The sequence below is a fragment of the Oncorhynchus kisutch genome, linkage group LG17 (genome assembly GCF_002021735.2).
Source record: "Oncorhynchus kisutch isolate 150728-3 linkage group LG17, Okis_V2, whole genome shotgun sequence".
In the NCBI taxonomy this organism is placed as follows: Eukaryota; Metazoa; Chordata; class Actinopteri; order Salmoniformes; family Salmonidae; genus Oncorhynchus; species Oncorhynchus kisutch.
The window spans coordinates 68,432,325-68,455,424 of NC_034190.2; the positions used below are offsets into that span (position 1 = coordinate 68,432,325).

Sequence of the window (23,100 nt, forward strand, 5' to 3'; positions counted from 1 at the left end):
TGTCACACCCTGACCTAACCAAAATAATAAAGAAAACAAAGAATACTAAGGTCAGGGCGTGACAATTATCAATTTCTTGTGTCAGTGCAGTACATGTTGAGTGCCCTTTGTTTACAGAGAAATTAGTAGGGGAATCTATCAAAAAGCGCACCTCTAACTTTGTACAGCGCTAATGCAATTAGTAAAATCAGTCACTCTACGAAATGCTACCAAATAAATCACAATTAATTTATAATACTGTGAATATATAGTTTCACTGTCACGACTCCCACCGAAGGTGGCTCCCCTACCTGTTCGGGCAGCGCTCGGTGGTCGTCGTCACTGGTCTACTAGCCGCCACCGATCCCTTTTTCCTTTTCTGTTCATTTGGTCTTATTGGTTACACCTGTCTCTTATTTTGTTTCTTGATTCATGTCTATTTAAGCCTGTTAGGCGGGATTGTTTTCTGTTAGTCATGGTGTGTGTGTTTGTGTTCCTGTCCGTTTGTGCCCTGTGTTGGGTCGGACAATTTTTCTGTCTATTTATCGCCTATTGTTTTGGGCATTCGTTTGAGAATCCAATAAAGATGGTTTCCCCAGTTCCTCTGCTCTCTGCAATTGACTCACCACTCCAGGCGATTGTGACATTCACAGACATATTGTTGCATCATTTTTATGGTTTGAGCGAAATCGTTAAGAATAATATAAAGCCAGTCCGCACACCACCAAGGTGAATTAGTTTAGTCTAGACTCTTGATTTTCAGTGTTGAGGGATGGGTAATGTATTGATTCTCGAGTGCCAAATCAACACAAATGTGTTTCTATTTGTCATTGTTACATCTTTTTGATATTTATGAGTCTTATTTTTGTATATATTTTTTAAATATTTATATAGTTTTAAATATTATGGTTATTGATTTGTGTTGTTCCAAATGTCTGAATAAAAATAATAGTTTTTTTACTTTTTTTTGGTTGGCGGGGGGGGGGGTCCGCGCAGGGAGCAATACAAGCTAAAAACGCCACTGGATAGCGGAATGACTTTGACTTCCCTCCAGGCCTGTCGACAAAGGCTTTCCTCTAGACTCACATTAAAGACGATGGATAGGAGTGGTAATGGAGTCAGCTACCATCCTCATTAGCTTTCCATCTAAGTTGTCAATGCCAGGAAGTTTGTCATTATTGATCGATAACAATCATTTTCCCACCTCTCCCACACTAACTTGTAGAGAGCAGCAGACTACAGGAGTAAAATCACATACACTATTTTCATGTGAGCGAGCATTCAGTACACATGTCAAACACACATAATAATATGCATTATTACAAATGTCAATAGAAAGCACTGTACACAGTCACAGTTTAGCCAACGCCATTTTCTCCCGACACTGCCAACACCACTGTGGAACTTTGACAAAAGGGTAAGCAAAAGGGTAAGAATGACGGAAAAAATCTCCCTGTTAAATAATGTGTCTTGCAGTACTGCTATTTTTAACTGTGGAAAGAAGAAACCTCAAACATGCTCACTATAGCGGAACATAGACAGGAGTGGACCCGAGTGGGTTACTTGCCAGAGCTTGAGGAAAATAAAAAACAAACACACAGACTACGACGATGGTGGTGCTGAACATTGTTTAATTATATAGCGGGAGAAAGGGTCCTTAGTCAGTTGTACAACAACGCATTCAACTGAAAAGTATCTTCCACATTTAACCCAACCTCTGAATCGGAGAGGTGTGGGGGGCTGCCTTAATTAACATTCACCTCATCAGCGCCTCATCAGCGCCCAGGGGGCAGTTGTCGTTGGGGGTAAACTGCCTTGCTCAGAAAGAGAAAGACAGATTTTTACCTTGTCGGCTCAGCGATTTAATCCAGAAACCTTTGGGTTACTGACCCAATGCTCCTACCCACCAGGCTACCTGCTACTGAACCTCTACCAACAGGGAGGACAACAACTCTGAATGTAACATTCTGCAATACACTGGAGTACCTAGTCACAGAGAAGCAATGCAACACAGAGAAACAACCTCCACAATACCTCCATATTTGATATAGTCTCTGTCAACATCTCAGTGTTGTCTTGTCGCCATCAATCAACATGCTTTTGGTCCTCTTGTAGAATGAATGACCAATACTTTGGTAAAGTGGTTACCGGTACTTACAAGCTAGCCTTGCAAACCGCCTGATCTCGCTAACTTAATCTGGTAATTTAGGCTACTTACAAGCAGCCCTGGTTTATATGCATGATGAAAACAAAATCTGCTCTTTCTAGGCCAGGGGTTTTGCCGATGGGGTTAGCTAATTTATGAATACACTTGCTAATGCCTCTGAATAAAAACCTTGCATATATCATGAATGCAAGAGAACGCATTTGGCAGAACCCCACACATACAGTACAGTACAATAAGCACTAAGCACACACTGCTATCCTCCTGAGGAAACACAACACACCCCTCTGAGGGTTCTGTAGAGGACTGAGGCATTTACCGAAGGCTCTATTAGTGATGCATGACATAATAAAGAGAGGGAGAGGAGGGGAAGAGAGGGGAGAGAGAGAGATTGAGAGAGTGGCAGAGAGATATATATATATATAGAGAGAGATTAATTTAGCCACTTATGCATGTCTAAACAACATGCACAATCTCCAAACAAAAGCTGTGAAAAGTGACATCATGATGACATAGGCTAACATTCCCTGCGGTCATAATGTCATCTGGGCACGCAAAGGCGAGATTCATTCAAAACGGAACTGACAGTGAACTGTATGACTACAATATCTGAAAAATATGTTTAGTAGGCATAATATTGCTACTAGCCAATGGATCAAATTATTGTCAATATTGTAAATAAATATAAATGTGTAAAATACACATTACTAAACATGGTTTTAAGGACAGGGAATAGCTCTTACCTAGATAGGGTCCTGATTTTCACCTAAATAAAAAACAGCAAGTTGTATAATACATGCTTCCTCTCTTTGTCAACAACACTTCTATCCTTCCGGTGATTTCACAAAAATCCTACTGCACGGGTGTGCATTGAAGTCCAGTGTTGGAGGAGAACAAGGCGGAGCGTTGCCTCTGATGTCACTATCACAGTACAGTGAGTTCAGTATCCTACAGTGGCATACAGTCTAATCTCTTGGTGTCTTTAGATTTTATTGGTAAATCTGCTGCTGCCTCCTATGCTTTGTTTGGTTCATTTGTTGATTCCCACCTCTGCATCTTAAAAAAAAAAAAATCACACTTTTTGATAATTTCTAGTAGGCCTAAGCCTTGTGCTGAATGGGAAATTCTAGACAAAGATGATGAACTGAGTCAATCTGTGATTCTATTTTTGAGTTGAGTGGGTCCTCTCAGTGTCTCTCCAACTCACAAAGCAATAGAAAGTTGTGGATATGTGAAACATGTTGATGATTTCTCTCAATCAGCCCCCCCCCCCCCACACACACACCACCGTCACTCTCTCTTTCTCACACACACACAGCTCAGCATTCACACACATGCAAGCACACACACGCGCACACACACTATGCCTTACCCGCTCATTGGCAGTCATGCACTGTAGTTTCATCTGTTTCAGGTAGGTGGCCGTCAGGGGCATGTTGTAGTCAATGAGGTCCGGGACCAGGGATGCTGGTCGATCATTTTCTGTACAGAACATAGAGCACAGGAGGTTGGTGGCACCTTAATGGGGATTACGGGATCGTGGGAATGGCTGGAGCGGAATGAGTGGAATGGTATTTTTGCTCCATTTGCTCCATTTGCTCCATTCCAGCCATTATTATTAGCCATGCTCCACTCAGCAGCCTTCACTGACATAGAGATAGATACAGGAAGATGTTTTTCAAAACAAACAATCAAGTAAAGCAAGCCAGGTATGATCTCTTTTGTACCACTTTAACTGAACAAAACTCTCATGGCTCAAACCAAACAGACATGCCATTAGAGCTTTTTGACTTCTCCCACGTGCTCTTTGGGCTCTGATGCTCCCCTGCACTGTCTATTGGTTTTCTTTGACCAGAGAGTTCATTCATCTGATCTGGTTTCTCTGGTTTCTCTGATCTTAATTAGAAGCAGTCTCTGATTAAAAGGCAATAATGACAACCAGTAGGCACTGTGGCCCTTTTTTTCATATTCTGTTATATACTGTTGTTTTCTCACTGTGTATGTACAGTATATACTGTATTCTCAAAATAGCATATCCTAATATTTCCTTTCCAAATGGTATACTGTCTATACACAACACATATTTATATTCTGGATTCTGACACATGCTCACTCTAATATATCTACTCTGGATTGTTAATTGGACTCTATATTTCTTGATTTTCTGTTTTGATTTCTCTTTTTTATTTTGTATTCTATTTGAGATACAATCTACTGCACTGTTGGAGCCAATAAACATAAGCATTTCGCAGTGCCTGCTATAACACCTGCAAACCTGTGTACGTGACAATAAACTTTGATTTGATTTGATCTGGAGTCATGGACTGCTGTTCTAAGGCTGTAAACCAGGGGTGTTAAACTCATTCCATGGAGGGCCTAGTGTCTGCAGGTTTTTGACAACCAGGTGAGGGGAGTTCCTTACTAATTACTGACCTTAATTAATCAATTAAGTACAAGGAAGGAGTGAAAACCCACAGACACTCGGCCCTCCGTGGAATGAGTTTGACGACTATGCTCTAAACTAAATAGGAAGCTGTCTGTGTTCCCCACCATGGCCACTAGAGGGACCCCATGCTACTTCTTTTGGAACATCTCTTTCATAATTTAGGACCTCTTGGGTCTTTCTTGCATCACTTGATGGCCTCTGCTTTCAACCAAAGTCCACACCTTTAATTGGCTGACGAAACAAACACAGAGACCTAGGATATATTTAAACGACATATTGTACATTGAGTTGAGGGTGTGAAACACAACGAATATGGAGCAATAAATGTACTAGTAGTCAATTTAATATTTCATTATTTGTGGTAGCATTGCAATTAATAATTTAAACAAAGGCAGTAAGAAGGTGATACATGTTATAATGATGCATTAAAAGTATTTGGCATTGTTGCTATTCAGATAGATATCAAATTGAAAGAGGCCTTTCAAACAAGGATTTAATGACTGAATAAATATATACAGTAAATTAATAAAAAGCAACCAGTTGACTGACTGGGAAGTTAGTTACCTTTAAACTCTGCAGTGTTGGGATTGATGTGCATCCTTTTCTGACACTCTCCACAGCTCATTAGGAAGCGTGTCACTGCCTCCCTGGGCAGGAAGGCATATGTCTCCGCTATCTGTGCCAGGGGAAAGGTCAGAGGACAAAGCACAGGTCAGGAAGGACAGGAGCAAAGGAGGCATGAACTGTTATTAAAGCCTGGGATCAATGATTATGTTAATGCTGTGTTATGTGGCATGGTGAGGAATGAGGAAGGAATCCTCCCTCAAGGACTGCAACAACCTCTCTCTCTCTTGTCTACTGCCGAAGCCCTGACCGTTTGACTCTACCATCTATTTACAGTGCATTTGGAGTATTCAGACCCCTTGACTTTTTCCACATTTTGTTACGTTACAGTCTTATTCTAAAATGGATTAAATTGCCCCCTCTCCTCCCCATCAATCTACACACAATACCCCATAATGACAAAGCAAAAACAGGATCCATTTTTTTGTTTTTGTTGTTGTAAATATTACATTTACATAAGTATTCAGACCCTTTACTCAGTACTTGTTGAAGCGCCATTCGCAGTGATGACAGCCTCAAATCTTCTTGAGTATGACACTACAAGCTTGGCACACCTGTATTTGGGGAGTTTCTCCATTCTTCTCTGCAGATCCTCTCAAGCTCTGTCATGTTGGATGGAGAGCGTTGCTGCACAGATATTTTCAGGTCTCTCCAAAAACGTTTGATCGGGTTCAAGTCCGGGCCACTCAAGGACATTCCTATGTTGTCTTCACCATGTCCTGTTAGACTGTTCACCAAAGTCAGGTCCTGAGAGCTCTGGAGCAGGTTTTTCACAAAGGATTCATTAAGGAATAGTGGGTTAACTGCCTGTTCAGGGGCAGAACGACAGATTTGTACCTTGTCAGCTCGGGGGTTTGAACTCACAACCTTCTGGTTACTAGTCCAACACTCTAACCACTAAGCTACCATGCCTGAATGATGGAGGCCACTGTGTTCTTGGGGACCTTCAATGCTGCAGACATTTTTTGGTACCCTTCCCCAGATCTGTGCCTCGACGCAATCCTGTCTCGGAGCTCTACGGACAATTCCTTGGACCTCATGGCTTGGTTTTTGCTTTGACATGCACTGTCAACTGTGGGACCTTATATAGACAGGTATGTGCCCTTCCAAATAATGTCCAATCAATTGAATTTAACACAGGTGGAATCCAATCAAGTTGTAGAAACTTCTCAAGGATGCACCTGAGCTCAATTTCGAGTCTCATAGCAAAGGGTCTGAATACTTATGTAAATAAAGAATTTATGTTTTTCGAAAAACCTGTTTCACTTTGTCATTATGGGGTATTGTGAGTAGAATGATGAGGAAAATGTTTTAATTTATCCATTTTAGAATAAGGCTGAACCGTAACAAAATGTGGAAAAGGGGAAGGGGTCTGAATACTTTCCGAATGGTCAGAGCTGGGGCCTTTCTCCTCCTCATGTTCTCTCTCAGGTGTAGCTGACTCGTATACAGTCAAGTTCAAAATGATTGGCAACATATGCAGAAAAGTACCTCGTAACTACTGTAAAATATGGTGATGGAACTTTGATGCTATGGGGCTATTTTGCTTCCACTGGTCTTGAGGCCCTTGTTAACGTTAACGGCATCATGAATTAAACCAAGTGCCAGAACATTTTAGCCAAAAACTTGGTTGCTTCTGCCAGGATGCTGAAAATTCGCCACAGGTGGATCTTCCAGAAAAACAATAACCCCAAAGACACATCAAAATCCACAAAGAAATTATTAATAGACCACAAAATCAACATTTTGCAATGGCCATCTCAGTGTCCAGACTTGAAAACCTGTGGTTTGAATTGAAGAGGCCGGCAGTCCATAAGCGCAGACAAAGGATATCAAGGATTTGGGAAGATTCTATATGGAGGAATGGTCTAAGATCCCTCCCAATGTGTTCTCCCAATCTCATAACACATTTTTGTGATTGTTCTTATTACTTGTTTAACTAAGTCTCTTTCTCTGAGCTATTGTATTAGTATAAAATAATATAATTTTCCACTTTTTGTATCATACAACATAGCTCAGTATTTGTATCATACAACATAGCTCAGTATTTGTATCATACAACATAGCTCAGTATTTGTATCATACAACATAGCTCAGTATTTGTATCATACAACATAGCTCAGTATTTGTATCATACAACATAGCTCAGTATTTGTATCATACAACATAGCTCAGTATTTGTATCATACAACATAGCTCAGTATTTGTATTATTTATATGATACAGTGTTTTTTGCTCATCTTTATCAAGGGTGCCAATCATTTCAGACCTGGCTGTATATTTCCCTCTCTCACGCTCTAGCTCCCTTCCCTGTTTATCTCTGCTTCTCTGCCCCCCCCCCCCCCCCCCCCCCTGGCATTTCCCTGCTAAACAAGGCGACCTTCATGTGACCATGGCGAGGCAGCAGGGGTGCCCAGCTCACCCCCCTCTCTCCTTCCCCCAGAGGCAGAGGAGAAGGAAAGGCCACCCAGAGGAATCTGCACTTCCCAGAAGGCCGCAGTGACAGCTTCATATTATGCCCCAATGGCACTCAGTGCCTTCTCAAAAGGGTACGTACTATGAGACATGACAGGACCTCTCTACGGGGCAGGGGCGAGAGGCGCGAGGGAGAAAAGGCCCTGGTCCCTGGGGGGTGTAACAGCCATGCTTCCAAAAAACTATCTCACAACACAGACAAAGACCCCCCAGCTGCAGACACAGACATGGCATCTCAGACCTAACTAGATGCTGAATACACTGGGTGAATACACTAGCACTGGGTGAATACACTAGCACTGGGTGAATACACTAGCACTGGGTGAATACACTAGCACTGGGTGAATACAGATACACCATAGAACAATTTAATCTAGGAATGCATATGCTGTTGATTATGTGGTATATATGGATTTTACTTTTGCCTCCAGTTGAGGATGCCTTTTTTCCTTAGTAGCTACTGATGCTATGAATAAGAAATAGCCAGTCTATAAAATGTCTATTTTATGTGGCAGTCTCTAAGAGAATTGGAAGAATATGTTTTAGTACAGTCTTTAGCAGGGGTAGGCAACTAGATTCAACCAAGGGCCGATTTTTGTCGGTGCGGATGAGGAGGGAGCCGTATCATAATTATAATAATTTGTACACTGCAAATTGACCACAACTAAGCCCCAAACAGATTGTATTTGAAAATAACAATAATTTCATACCTTGATTACATTGAGACACAATCACATATCTCTTTTTTCATTTGTGTGAATACTTGGTGAACAGATTTCCTAAATGAAACTCATTCTTAGCAGAATACTGGTTGATTTTCGTAGTTTTTTGCAACAACTACCCCCCCCCCAAAACATATATAGATTTTTTTCCTTCTAAATACTTTGGAGGGACAAAATAAATCACTTGCGGGACGGCTTCTTTACCGCTTTGTAGGTCTTCTTCTGGCCAGCGTGTTTAGGTGCTCTACCAAGGTCAGCACCCATCTCCACATGCATGGCATAGATGATGTCGAAGAAGTCCTCCACCACTGCCACCCTCTTCAGGGACAAGCTGTCCTGGGCCGAGCCTGCATCTGCACACTGGAAGACAGAGAGGGAAACATTCAGTACCCTGCCTGAGGAAGCTGAGGCCTGTGTGTGTGTGGTGTGTGTGTGTATGTGTGTGTGTGTCTTTACAAAAAAAGCACATGTCAAATTGCATTTTCACATGTATTAAATTTAGAGTTCACATGTTATAACACCACTTTTTTACGTGAGGAGAATAACATGTTTTCACCTCACATGTGAAAATCACATTTTCCGTTTTACATGTAAGAAAACTCCAACTGTGTAACAAATCTCACTTTGACATGTGGAATTACAGATTCACATGTTTGGTTGAAATAATGTTATTCTCCATACATGTGAAAAGATGGTGTTAACAGTAGCAATGTTTCCACTGGTGGAATTAGGGTGACCACATCTAAAAAGCCCAAATGTGGGCCAAGGCAACGATTTTGCGGGACATTTGCGGAACAGTCGAAAGACTACATGTTTGGGGGGCAGGTTAATGGATCATGTGCAAATGGCGACATAGTTCTGCTGTATGAAGGTCACTGCCTGTCAAAGGGGTAATCCTTAGTTGCTACATCCATATAAATGAATGATATGTACCCGTTGATTCTTGAAGAATATAATGCCTCTTGAGCTTAATTCAACTGTTACATCCCATCAGAACCCAAAATATAAAATGTTTTACTCCAATGTTTGAAACAAAATAGATGTAAACAACCACTGCATAGCCTAAAAACATGCTTAAAAGTATAATTTTGTTATCATGGACATCCATAGTGTAGTCTACTGGTTGAGAGAAGGACATTTCTCCAGTCTCATCCCTCAGATTGTTACTGAAACTGTGGTGGGGAAAACTCTTTGTTATTGTTTCAATTAAGGATTGCCGTAATAGTGTTATTATATGGTGCAATCTTCTAGTGAGTTACTTTTGTGCCATTAATATCAAGCAAACTTCTGAAGTCGAGAACAAAATTCTTACTATTGCAAACAAAAATAATGATATTGAAAGCAAACCATAAAACCCTAAATATTGATAGCAAACCATAAAACCCTAAATATTGAAAGCAAACCATAAAACCCTAAATATTGATAGCAAAAACAAAACATTTCAAGGAAATAATTTCGAAATGTGAGAACAAATCAAATATAAATGGTTGCCCTAAAAAATGTAATCAGTGATTTTTCGCTGCCTTTTTTCCAGTTGCACGTTTTGGCAAATTCATTCCAGAAACATAGTATCCTGCATCCCACTACTAGTTTGCCTCTGAAGGTAAGCAGGGTTCCTGGATGGGAGACCAGATGTAGCTGGATGTGGTAAAAAAAAAAGTAAAAGGTGGGAACTTCACACTTGTCCCAGAACCACGTCTCACTCATATGATATAGATGTATTTTTTATTTTTCACGTGATTTGTTTCATGTGTTTTTTTTGTAAGGGTGTGTGTGAGCACATGCATGTATACCACATGGGGATGTGTCCCCCCCCTAGCGACAGCAAATAGCTAGCTTTTAGTGTGGCGCCAACTGGTAAGAGACTTTAGGAGGGTGGTCACGTGTGCTAGCAAGGCAGAGGTCACAATGTCGCATCAGGTACGTCCAACTTGGGACGAAATGGTACTCGCAGCTTGTCTTCCGTTACAGATGGTGCCGTGACCCAGATCTACAGTTGCTTTCAGCACAACGATGGTGTCGCTACTGAGTAAGTTTAAGGGGTGAATGGAGCACATGGGGATGTGTGAAACACACTCCTCAGCCTGAAATGTCCCCCCTATCGACAGCAAATAGCTAGCTTTTAGTGTTGCGCCGACTGGTAAGACACTTCAGGAGGGCGGTCAAGTGTGCTAGCAAAGCAGAGGTCCTGAGTTCGCACCAACTGTGAGCCCAATCGGGAGGGAGTGTACTCACTAAGCAAGCAGCGTGACGTCCTTTACACATGCACGTGTGTGTATCAGTCCTATATGGAAAGATATATCTGGAACATAATAGTCATGAAAATCTGAAAATATCCTAACCCCCTATTAGGTGATGCAGGGCTCGTAGTGTGAATGTTAACAAGATGGCTTTCTTATTCAAGCATTGAGAACAGTGAGTATGATTCAGCATAGTAATATGGATCAGCACACAGGAGAAAAGAATATGGAGCAACTCAAACAGGGTGCAGGAAAAATCACCACTGGGTCAGCTCTCCTGAGATGTCCAGTGCTACTGTCTGTGTCTATGTAGATCCCAGTTCTACAGGCTGGCTGCCTGTCTGTGTATATGTAGATCCCAGCTCTACAGGCTGGGTGCCTGTCTGTGTCTATGTAGATCCCAGCTCTACAGGCTGGCTGCCTGTCTGTGTCTATGTAGATCCCAGCTCTACAGGCTGGCTGCCTGTCTGTGTCTATGTAGATCCCAGCGCTACAGGCTGGCTGCCTGTCTGTGTCTATGTAGATCCCAGCTCTACAGGCTGGGTGCCTGTCTGTGTCTGGGGCTAGCCTAACAGAGTGTCTCCTGACAGATGTCACTGATCCAGGCTGCTGATTCTGGCTCTTGGTATCATCACCCACTCACTGTCCAGAGCACTGCTGAGACTGGGGATAGCACTGGGTCTAGTGTACTGCGGTGGGCACTGATTTATTTTGTGTTTAGGGAATTAGCTGCCAGATTAGCTTCCCCTTAGCAGAGCTTCTTCACCCCTGCAGAGTCAGTCTCTTTCTCTGTTACACACACTTGGAGATTGCTCCATTGCAGAGAGAGAGAGAGAGAGAGAGAGAGAGAGGGGTCCCTTGGCTTCATTTGATGGGCACCACCAACACCACCTCACCCCTGCAGTCAGTGTTTAAAAATAACACCACCTCTAGTCCTGTCCAATGCAGAAAGCTACTCCTACAGCCAGCCCCCAGCAGCTACCCTGCTTCCCATGTAGCTGACCCCGTAACCATAGAAACTACCACAATCTCTCTCTCTCGGGCAGGTGTGGTTGGAACTCACATCCCTACGACAGTGGCCTCTCTGCTTAATAGCCTACCTACCACATGGTCTTTCTTTCGCGTGGTCACCGCTGGGTTTTCTCTCTCTCCTTTTCTCCCTCAACTTTTCTGAGTTACATTTGTCTCTATTCTTTCTAACTTCCTTGTGTAGGTTTATCTGGTGTATTATTTCCTTGAGAAATATTTTCCTTGAGAAATGAGTTTTATGTAAACAAAAGAACATGTGAACTGAGGCTTATGTGCATGGTTTATAGCTCTGAATAGAAGCTGAGGTCAGTGAAACAAAATAATGGAATATTATATGCATCTAGTTGAGTTCCTGGTAGACAGCACAGATGTAGGTTCCAAAAGCTGTGCTTTGTGACTAGCTGTGAGATGTCAGGGGATGTGTTCTAGTGTTCCCGGAGGAGGGTCCAGAGTTCAGAAAGTTCTCCTCTGGCATCACTGAGGAATCTCACTATTTTTCTCTCCTTTGACATTTTTATCCTGTTCCTGCTATCTGACGTTTCTTTCTCTCTTCTTCCTCCAACGGTGTCCTTCTCCTCCTCGCTCCCTCTGTCCCATTCATTCTTTCTTCCCCTTCTCCTTCCTCCTGCTCTCCCAAGTGCAAGGTAATGATCGTTGCCATGGCAACTAAAACCAGCTCCCAGAGCAGGTTTGTTTTAATCCGACCCCACTCCTCTCTCTCTCTCTCTCTCTCTCACCACTCTCCTTCCCTGTCAGCATGTTCTAAATGTAATAGCCTAATGATAATGCTAACAATTCTGATCACCATCACTCCTGTCTCATTTTCCTGATGACATCATCATTATTCAGGACAGAAATAGTGAATGAGCAATTTTTTTTGTTGCATTCTCTAAAAAATAGTAATCCAACCGAGGATGCTTTTGTACTGCACATACTTGGACATCTACCAGTGTTAGATCTGCTATTGTCCTCTAACACAGCAACACTTTATATCTCACTAACTAAGATTCCAATAGCTGTTGTTGCCTCTTATGCCTCCTCGTTTTTGAGTGAACTGTGGTACAGCAAAGATTCCATCACCCTTGGCAGGAATCAACCCAGAGTCAATACAGCCATCCATTTTGCTAAAAGATTTTGGATCCCTTTGAAGGGTTGCGTGTGTGTGTGTGTGTGTGTGTGTCAGTGTCTGTGTGCGTTTGTGCACGCTCATGTTTCTGTGTTTAAATGCTCCTCTGTCTGTTTATTCAGCATAGTCCACAAGGTGTATGTTGCGTTGCTGGAGGAGACCAGCTGTTGAATGATTGTGTAACTATGTGTTCTCATCAGCATCACAGCGTTTTACAGGAGGAAGACATGTCAGCAGCCCTAATCACCATCACCACATAAACCTATCAACACTCAACTCCAACTCTCTCTCTCTCATTCTTCCCCTCTCTCTTTCTCCCCATCTTTCTAATCCCATAGGACTTTGCTCTCCCCATCCCCTCCTATCTCGCTCTCTCTCTCCTCTCCCTGTCCCGCTCCAAACAGCTCTGTTGCTAGGAGACTGGAGGGGTTGAATCGGAGGAGGGGAGAACAGGAGGTGAGGAGAGAGCGGAGAAGAGGAGAGAGCAGTCCTGCACATAGACGAGTCGGGGGGGCTGGAGGCAGCTGGGTCACACAGACAGGCCAGTGGAGAGAGGAAGGGAGAAAAACACAGCAAACATTTAAAATGGAAAGGGCACTTTATCCTCAATGGAGTAGGGAGAGCAAACACTATAAATCCCTACAGCCATCACAGCACATACATCATAGGATTTACAGTTATATGTTGTCTCAAATACTGCCAGCAGCAATACTACAGGTACAGTATAGCTACACTACCAGTCAAAAGTTTTAGAACACCTACTCATTCAAGGATTTGTATTAATTTGACTATTTTCTACAATGTAGAATAATAGTGAAGACATCAACACTTGGAAATAACACATATGGAATCATGTAGTAACCAAAAAAGTGTTTCATATTTTATATTAGAGATTCTTCAAATAGCCACCCTTTGCCTTGATCACAGCTTTGCACACTCTTGGCATTTTCTCAACCAGCTTCACCTGGAATGCTTTTCCAACAGTCTTGAAGGAGTTCCCACATATGATGAGCACTTGTTGGCTGCTTATCCTTCACTCTGCTGTCTGACTCATCCCAAACCATCTCAAATTGGTTGAAGTCGGGGGATTGTGGAGGCCAGGTCTTCTGATGCAGCATGCCATCACTCTCCTTCTTGGTCAAATAGCCCTTGCACAGCCTGGAGGTGTGTTGGGTAATTGTCCTGTTGAAAAACAAATGATAGTCCCACTAAGCCCAAGCCATGCTGGTTAAGTGTGCCACACCTCCAGGCTGTACAAGGGCTATTTGACCAAGAAGGAGAGTGATGGCATGCTGCGTCAAAAGACCTGGCCTCCACAATCCCCCGACTTCAACCAATTTGAGATGGTTTGGGATGAGTCAGACAGCAGAGTGAAGGATAAGCAGCCAATCTCAAATATAAAATATATTTAGATTTGTTTAAGACTTTTTTGGTTACTGTCACACCTTGATCTGTTTCACCTGTCTTAGTGATTGTCTCCACCCCCTCCGGGTGTTGCCCATCTTCCCCATTTTCCCCAGTGCATTTATACCTCTGTTTGTCTGTTGCCAGTTCGTTTTGTTTCGTCGAGCCTACCAGCGATCTTCCCTTGCTCCTGTCTTTCTCTAGTTTTACCATTTTTTACCATTCTGCCTGCCCTGACCCTGAGCCCACCTGCCGTTCTGTACCTTGTCACACCTCCCTGAATTACTGACCTTTGCCTGCCCTAACCTTGAGCCTGCCATTCTGTACCTTTTGGACACTGCTCTGGATTTACTGACCTCTGCCTGCCCTTGACCTGTCGTTTGCCCTCTTTTTGTAATAAACGTTTGTTACTTCGAAACAGTCTGAATCTGGGTCTTCTCCTGAGCCTGGACAGTTACTACATGATTCCATATGTGTTATTTCATAGTTCTGATGTCTTCAATATTATTCTACAATGTAGAAAATAGTAAAAATAAAGAAAATCCTTTGAATGAGTAGGTGTTCTAAAACTTTTGACTGGTAGTTTATGTGTAAACGAATGAATAATTATGAGATATAATAAGCTACAGTACATGAAAAGATAGCTGTAATCATATATTTTTTTAACCTTTATTTAACTAGGCAAGTCAGACAGGAACAAATTAATTCTTATTTTCAACGACAGCCTAGGAACAATAGGTTAACTGCCTTGTTCAGGGGCAGAACAACATAGTTTTACCTTGTCAGCTCAGTGATTTGATCTTGCAACCTTTCAGTTACTAGTCCAACACTCTAACCACTAGGCTACCTGCCGCCCCATGATATTAACCTATAAATATTATTATGGGTTGCTGTGGCAGAGAGACGGCGCTCCAAAGAAATAAAGAAGGACAGTTGGGGTAAAGGATGGCTGTTTCAACAGCGCCAATGACTCAGATTATCTCATTGCAGATGTGACAACAGGTCACCTTTTAAAGTCCCATGTCATCGTGGTAAACCCATCAGCGAGGTAATAGACGCATAAATAGGAAAGCCCTAGTGTCCTCAGTGGGGAGGGGGTAGAAGGGGGGTACCACAGTGAGGAAGGGGCTAAGGGACTAGGACAACCTAATAGGGTGAAAAATATATAAAACATCATCTCCTTGACCCTCTTTTTAATACGTACCTTCACCCTCTCCTCTTTCTGTCATCCACCCTCCTTTATTTCCTCCCTTTCTCTTTTTTCTCCCTGTTCCTTTGCTCACTCTGTTCTCCAGACTCTGTTGATGTTCCAGTCACCACCCCCAAATGGAACATTCTGATGTACTACACATTTGTTCTGCAATCTGGGCCTAACACATTCCTTTTATCATTGTGTTATTACTACATAATACTATATATTTTCTATTTATGTTACCCTGATGTAGTTTGTTAAATATTGGTCCTACTACTGCATAAGAAAATTACAGTAGCACTACAGAGTGTAGTAGTAAGATTCAACACTGAGTCGTAAGGCTGTGTGTGTGTGTGTGTGTGTGTGTGTGTGTGTGTGTGCTACGATCTGGAGCAGAGCTCAAACTCTCTCCCACACAGGGGCGAGGCCTCCAGACCAGTTAAAAATTGTGTTAATTTCTCCTCCTATGGGAGCAAAGAACTGTCTCTCCATGGCAACAGAGAGGGTGCTTAGAGGAGGAAAACCGAGCAGGGCGATCAACGACCCCCTCTTTGTACAGACGCACACACACACACACAGTAACATACATATTTTTACACAAAAACACACACACTCACATATGAACCCACTGTGATATCACACTCCATGCACAGCTTACTAGAGATTAATTACAAAAATATTATCAAAAGGCTAGGAACACATTGGCTTCAAATATGTAGACCTATCGAATTCCCTTGTCCTAGAAGAGGCCTCATTCACACAAAAAAGTGGTTAAATTGTGTGTCTATGTGTGTCATCTACATCCAAAGCAGAGGAACCTTGCACATAATTTATTAGGGGACACTGAGGGCCCAAATTCAATATATTTTATTATGTGTAAAATTAACTGTATAGGGATCAGATTGAGGAGGCACTAGAGGCACCCCCATGGCCAAAGAAGCACTAAAATAACCACAGCACACAATCACTACTAAAAAAGTAGGTAAATTGGAGATATGGTTTGAGAGAGGCCTTGTTGCAGAAACATCAACATCAAAAGCAGTCTTTATTATAATGCCTTGTCCTTTTTATAATAAGGGGGCAATCTGCTTCATCCATTTTTGGACATCTGAATTAATGAAATGTATCCATTTATTCTTGAAGAATATTTGTTGTACCTTTATTTAACTAGGCTAGTCAGTTAAGAACAAATTCTTATTTTCAATGACAGCCTAGGAACAGAGGGTTAACTGCCTTGTTCAGGGACAGAACAACATATTTTTACATTGTCAGCTTGGGGATCTTGCAACCGTTCGGTTACTAGTCCAACGCTCTAACCACTAGGCTACCTGCCACCCCATGATATTAACCTATAAATGTTTCATGAACTTAGTTCAACTGTCGTTCCCCATCAGAACCCCAAAAATAAACTTATTTCACTCCAAGGTTTGATACAAAGCAAATGCAAACAAACATTATATAGCCTCAAAACATGGTTAAAGCTATAATTTTGATATACAGTATATCATGGATGGCCAATCCTTGCACCCATAGTTAAGTCTATGAATTTGAGAGTGGTTACATTTCTCCAGCCCTATCCCTCAGCTTTTTACAGAAACAGGGGTGGGGAGAACACTTTATTATTGTTTCAACTGCCGATTGCCGCTTTAAGGTCAATTCTCCCCCATCTCGCCAGGTGTGGTGAAGTGGTGTTTTTGGGTAAAGTATTCAGCATTTGGTGTAGACTTAATAATCCATGTGCCAACCCATAGAGACTAAACAGGAGGGATAAAACTATGGCTAGATTATGCTGGAGTTGTGCCATGCAAAACTGTTAGCATTAATGCAAATGTTGTTGAATGAAAGGAGCACTATTCTTTTGACTCCGTGCCCTTCTAACAGAGGGGAGCTCTCAGGAGAAGTGGAAAAATTAATCAGATAATAATGATGATGTTCATGCTCCATTTTGATGGCAGAACACAAATATTTTGTACTTAATTTCCGTTCCATGTCTGCCTCAGAGGGGGGGACATACTCAACTACTCCAACACCGCTCAGCCTTTTCTTTCTGCTGTCTTTCATTAAGTTTCAATAATATATTCACTGGTTTACAGCTCACTGGGTTACAGGATTACAGAGCGTTTAAGACCTCAATTAACCCTTTATGTCCTTTATGACAGCACTTCCTACAACCTTAGTCTCAACAAGGGTAGCTTACATATGGAGTCCCATGCCTAAGGCTGTGCTGTGTGTGGTGAGAAAGTCCTACCAAACCCAGACTGTGAATGAGGGATAGAGATATTTACAGGTTGCTGTTGGCATGGCAACAAAAAGCAACAGCTCTCATCCATAAAAGAAAAATTCACTGCCATACTCTGAGCAACAAAAGAGAAATTAACACAACATTCCTCTTTGAAATGGAGGGCACACACCTATTGTTGAATAAATGATTATATGTGCAAACCAGATTAGTGTTAGACTATACTATATATGGTGGCAGAGTATTTTATATCTGCTAATAATAATGTATAACTGAAAATAACAGGCCGGTATGAATTAATGAAGTAATAGTGGTGTGTGAATGTACCACTACAGTGTGCATGTCTACAGTAGTGTATGACTGCAGAGCGACTCACAGTGCCATGGTCTATCTATGGTTATATTCACCTCCTCTCTGCTTGGGCTCTAATCACGACATAATGAGAGTTAAACGAAGTTGCATCCCCACACTGAGTCCTGCTGGATTCTCTAAGCACGGGCTGTTCTGCTGCGTTCACAACATTTTAGTTTTTTATTTAAACTTTATTTAACTAGGCAAGTCAGTTAAGAACAAATTCTTATTTACAATGACGGCCTACCAAAAGGCAAAAGGCCTCCTATGGGGACAGGGACTGGGATTAAAAATAAAAATAAATGAAATAAAAATATAGGACAAAACACACATCAGGACACGAGAGCCAACACAACACTACATATTTTGGAAACTCGGAACTAACGAGTTAAAGCGAACGTAACTTATTTGCTAGAGCTTCTTATTGGTTGATTCTAAAACTTCCCAAATTGGAAACTCGGGTATCATCGTTCTACAATTAGTAACAAATTTGGAGATGTCTCAGTTTCCGACATGACTTGAATGCAGCATTAGTCATACAGAAGGAGAGCAAGAGAGAGGACTGGGATATAGGCAGAGACAGAGAGTGTGAAAGAGAGATAGAGATTCCATACAATCCCATCAACTGTCTGAAATTAAGATTACACTAGGTCCATGCTGCAAAACTGTTTAAATCCACAATTCCCTTTAGTCAGTATCTGTCTCCTTCCTTCCACTCCTGGGCAATCCTGTATAACTATATCTGTGTTTACACCAACTGAGAACAGGTTCCTTTCTGCCCATCAACCACCATGCCATCCCCACCCACACCCCCTCGTTTAGACCCCACAGTGAAACTTGGCAGACCCCAGGAGCAGCTGCAGAGAGGCCACCAACGCACATGCTGTGGAAACACACCCCCACCACACAGGAGTGGTCCCGGGGGGCATTGTGGTTTTGTACTCTCTGTCTCTGTGTGTGTGTGAGAGAGAGAGAGAGAGAGAGAGCGGGCAGGTCTATGCGTACCTTTTTTCTGTATCTTGTATGTATTTATTTGGTTGGCACATGGCGTAGGCCTGAAGCAGACAGAGCGAGAGAATGAAGAAGAGAAGGAGATCTGAGGACTGATAGCACATGACCGTTAAATCGACTGATACACTATCTACCACTCAGTAAGGGAACAGTCCAGGATGACATACCACTGGCTGACAGACAAGAGAACAGACACACAAACCCCCTCCACACTCACATTGATACACATGGACCTTTCTCATGTCTAATTGCACCTCAATTTCACTATTTGACCTTCTACTTCCCACTTTAATTAATGCTGTAATTACTGCCTTGTGTTTGCTTATGTTTTTCTCTTTGTTGTGGAGTTTTGCACAGGTGGGGGCTGGACATGGGGGAGTCCACTGCTTTTTCCCATCAAGAATTACATATGTGATATTCAGGAATACTCTCATTTAGTAGGACTGGAAATCCCACATAGTCCTCTATAACATAATTTGCATGCTCTTCTCACTCATGCATGGAGTAAAAAATAGTTCCCTGCCCAGGCTCCAACCTTGTATTCCTGTAGATCAAGTTACTGTACATTTACAAACTTGGCCCTTACAGATTGACTTTGTTGGAGGGCCAGTAGGAGGCACTCTTTCCTCTGGTCTAAAAAAAAAGAAAAGAAATCCCAATGCCCCAGGGCAGTGATTGGGGACACTGCCCTGTGTAGGGTGCTGTCTTTCGGATGGGATGTTAAACGGGTATCCTGACTCTCTTAGGTCATTAAAGATCCCATGGCACTTATTGTAAAAGTAAGGGTGTTAACCCCAGTATCTGGATAAAATTCCCAATCTGGCCCTCAAACCATCACAGTCACCTAATAATCCCCAGTTTACAACTGGCTCATTCATCCCTCAACTCAAATTAATGTTTGTCAATTAGTTCAAGACATTCAAACAAAACAAATATGCTAATGTTTACAATACATTTAGGTTCGGATGTTCAAGGTTTATGGTGCACAATTAGCAATCCCCATTGAAAATACGATGGCTTTTGTGAATTTATGCTATCATACGAGGTAAAGGTGAACATGATCAAATATTTGGATAATCTATAAACCCTCACCCCCACCTTCCATACAATGCCCCCCCCCCCCCCCCCCCCCCCACATCCCCCATTTGGGCACGCTGCTGGCACCCAATGTATGCACATTCACTCAATTGTCCTACATGGCAGGAGTCTGGACCAGACATAGGCTACTCGGCATATGCCTACTTTTTATCATTGTTTTGTGAATGGGCTATTAACTCATAAATACTGCTTAGTAGCATAACGCACTGCATTTCAGTGCTACATACACCCTGGTTCGAATCCAGGCTGTATCACAACCGGCCGTGATTGGGAGTCCCATAGGGCGGCGCACAATTGGTCCAGCGTCGTCCGGGTTTGGCCGGTGTAGGCCGCCATTGTAAATAAGAATTTGTTCTTAACTGACTTGCCTAGTTAAATGAAGGTTACATTTAATAATAATAAAAAATAATGATAACGATTCGTTAACAGAACATTAACCAAGTCATTCGCGAGACGAGCACAGAAAGATACCCCACACTGGCGATTTTGCCTCTTTATGCACCGGCGTTGCTATGGCAGCTGATGGGGATGGGAGTATGACTGCTCTGTTCAGAGGATGAGAGTCGGAATAGGTTAGAGTCTGTGAATAGGTTAGGGTGAGGAGGGAAAACCAAACACTGAAAAGTTGTAATCAAATAGCCTATGACAGGTACATGTGGTTGTGGTGAAATCAAATAGCCTAGGTTTAACTGATGGCATGGGACGTGTCATGCGACCGCGCGCATACACACACAAACACGCACACTTTACCGTTGACTTGACCGGGACATATAGGACCGGCTTCCCTGACGCTCCTTTCTTGTGCTCCCCGAGGATGTTGCTCCCGACCTGAAACCCTTTCGACTTCACCCAGAATTTGAATTTAGCATTGATGTGACTATTGTCGACATACATGCTGTCCGACTCTTCGTTTTGCAACAATGTCTGCATGATTTTGTTGTATTTTCGCCGGGTGACGGTCTTTGTTTTACCCGAGTCCCCATATGTCCGGAGGCACCAGTCCTGAAATTCACGGAACATCTCAGCCTCTAAAACAACGGGACTCTGGCTCCTTTTCGTTATATCAGTGCATGATGATTTTTTTGTTGCCATAGCGTTCGCTCTTGTAACACGTTTGTCCCTTCAAATAATAGGCTATAATAGCTAGGCTACTAAAATGCAGATTTACCCCTCCTCTGCCCGTCCCGCGTCGAGGAGGATGGTTCCGCAAATGGGATGCCTTTCTGCCTTTCCTTAAACTGGATTAAAGGCGTAGGAAACTGATTCGGGCAGCAGCTGCACACCTGTTTGCAGAGACGCTTTGCCTGCTGTCCCGAACCGCAACGGCAAAATGTCACTTGCTCACATATTCCGATGAGGAATTGAGGGAGGGGGCTGTCCTATAGTGCGGGTATTTCCCACCTGTGCGTAAACGGTCTCTTGACTGGAAGCTGAGATATGGATTAAAAAAAACACAGTGCTCACTAAACAATAAAGAACAAAGGATGAGGGAAAACCTTGAACTGTGGTTTTCTATTGACCTATATTCGGCATCCGAGCTGATGCAGACTCAAGTGAAAACCGTGACAATTCTCAAACATTTAGGCTACTCGGTATTGAGCCATGTAGGCTATCCTATCATCACAACCAGTCACGCGCACCGGGGATGTTTCCCTGCTTCCCACCTGTTTGAATGGGACCTGCGCGTGCACCATCCCGAACCGCCTATAGGACGTTCCGTAGAAATTATATTCTCAAAGAAGCAATAGGATATAAAGGCAACCTGTAAAACCAAGCATTTTAGGTTAATTTAAAGGCGTTATCTGTAAGGGAATTACAAGATGCATTATAGGCAGCAGCCTAATCGTAGAATGTCCGATACACCGACGACGCCTCTGCATCAATGAAGACCTATGATTCTTTGAAGAATTTCCTCAAATATGAATAAGACATCTTAAATATACACTGTTAATTTGGTGGTCATGAGAAAACAGTCTCTTATCTTCACTCACAAAAATAGACTGATATCAGATCTGGTCCGGACAGAAGATTGAATTATAGACCTATAGGAAATATAAATTGTGCATCTGTCCCACACAAAAATTATAACTATTGCACATAGCCTACAGTGAGAGATTCACAAGCATGTAAAGTATCAACTCTGTCTGTCTATGTGTTATTCCACACACATTGACCAGAAGAAAATCCATGGAGTTCAATAGACTCCGATCTGAGGTAAAAATGCTCTTAATGCTCTCTATGTTTTGGCATTCGCCTGGCTAGTGTCCTATCATGTTCCAGTGTGTTCTCTGTGTCCATATGTGTGTGAGGCCTCTGTAGAACCATGCTGGGACTGCTGCTGGTGGTGACTGCTCCTGTTGCCATGACAGCAGGGCAGCAGAGGTGGGATGCCCCATCTTCATCTCTCCATCCTCCCTCCCTGACTCACACCAACACACAACGGAATTCTGGACAATAATACCACCCCTCTGCTCTCGCCTCCATATCCTAACACTGAATAATGAACAGCTTCAACTCAATCAATAGGTCCCTGACCAAATAACAATGTGTGTGTGTGTGTGAGAGAGAGAGAGAGAGAGAGAGAGAGAGAGAGAGAGAGAGAGAGAGAGAGAGAGAGAGAGAGAGAGAGAGAGAGAGAGAGAGAGAGTTTTACCCAGCCACACACAGATGATACTATTTCTTTTAGTTTCTTCATGTGGTATTATTTTGATACATATCTCTCTGGCAGGACTGGCCTGCCTTAGTAAAGGTTGAGTGGATTAGCCAGCCCACTGAATGGCCCGGCTCAAGGCTACATAAGTCCCAGCATCTGCTAGGGACCTGGTTTGAGATGCCACCGGAGTAGGAATGTTAAGTTGTTTCACAGTTTTTCTTGTTTGTTAACTCTTGATGTCACAGGAACACTGATGTAAAGGCTGCTCAATCTGATAAATCACATAACCAAAGGCACGTGTGTGTGGGTTTGGTATACTTGAACCTGAAATGAATTTGGATTAAACA

The 23,100-nt window shown here is 42.5% G+C and overlaps 1 protein-coding gene across 1 annotated transcript in view; it reads right to left on the reverse strand.

Moving 5' to 3' along the window:
• Nucleotides 1–21,568, reverse strand: part of LOC109907039 (nucleolar protein 4-like) — a 40,754-nt gene extending 19,186 nt beyond the window's left edge. Inside the window, exons 1-4 of the mRNA XM_031794460.1 lie at nt 20,851–21,568; nt 8,615–8,770; nt 5,154–5,265; nt 3,516–3,625 (exon numbers count right to left, since the gene is read on the reverse strand). Coding sequence (XP_031650320.1) covers nt 3,516–3,625; nt 5,154–5,265; nt 8,615–8,770; nt 20,851–21,192 — 720 coding nt within the window. The 5' untranslated portion in view covers nt 21,193–21,568. The remainder of the gene's footprint in view (nt 1–3,515; nt 3,626–5,153; nt 5,266–8,614; nt 8,771–20,850) is intronic.
• Nucleotides 21,569–23,100: the final 1,532 nt, after the last annotated feature.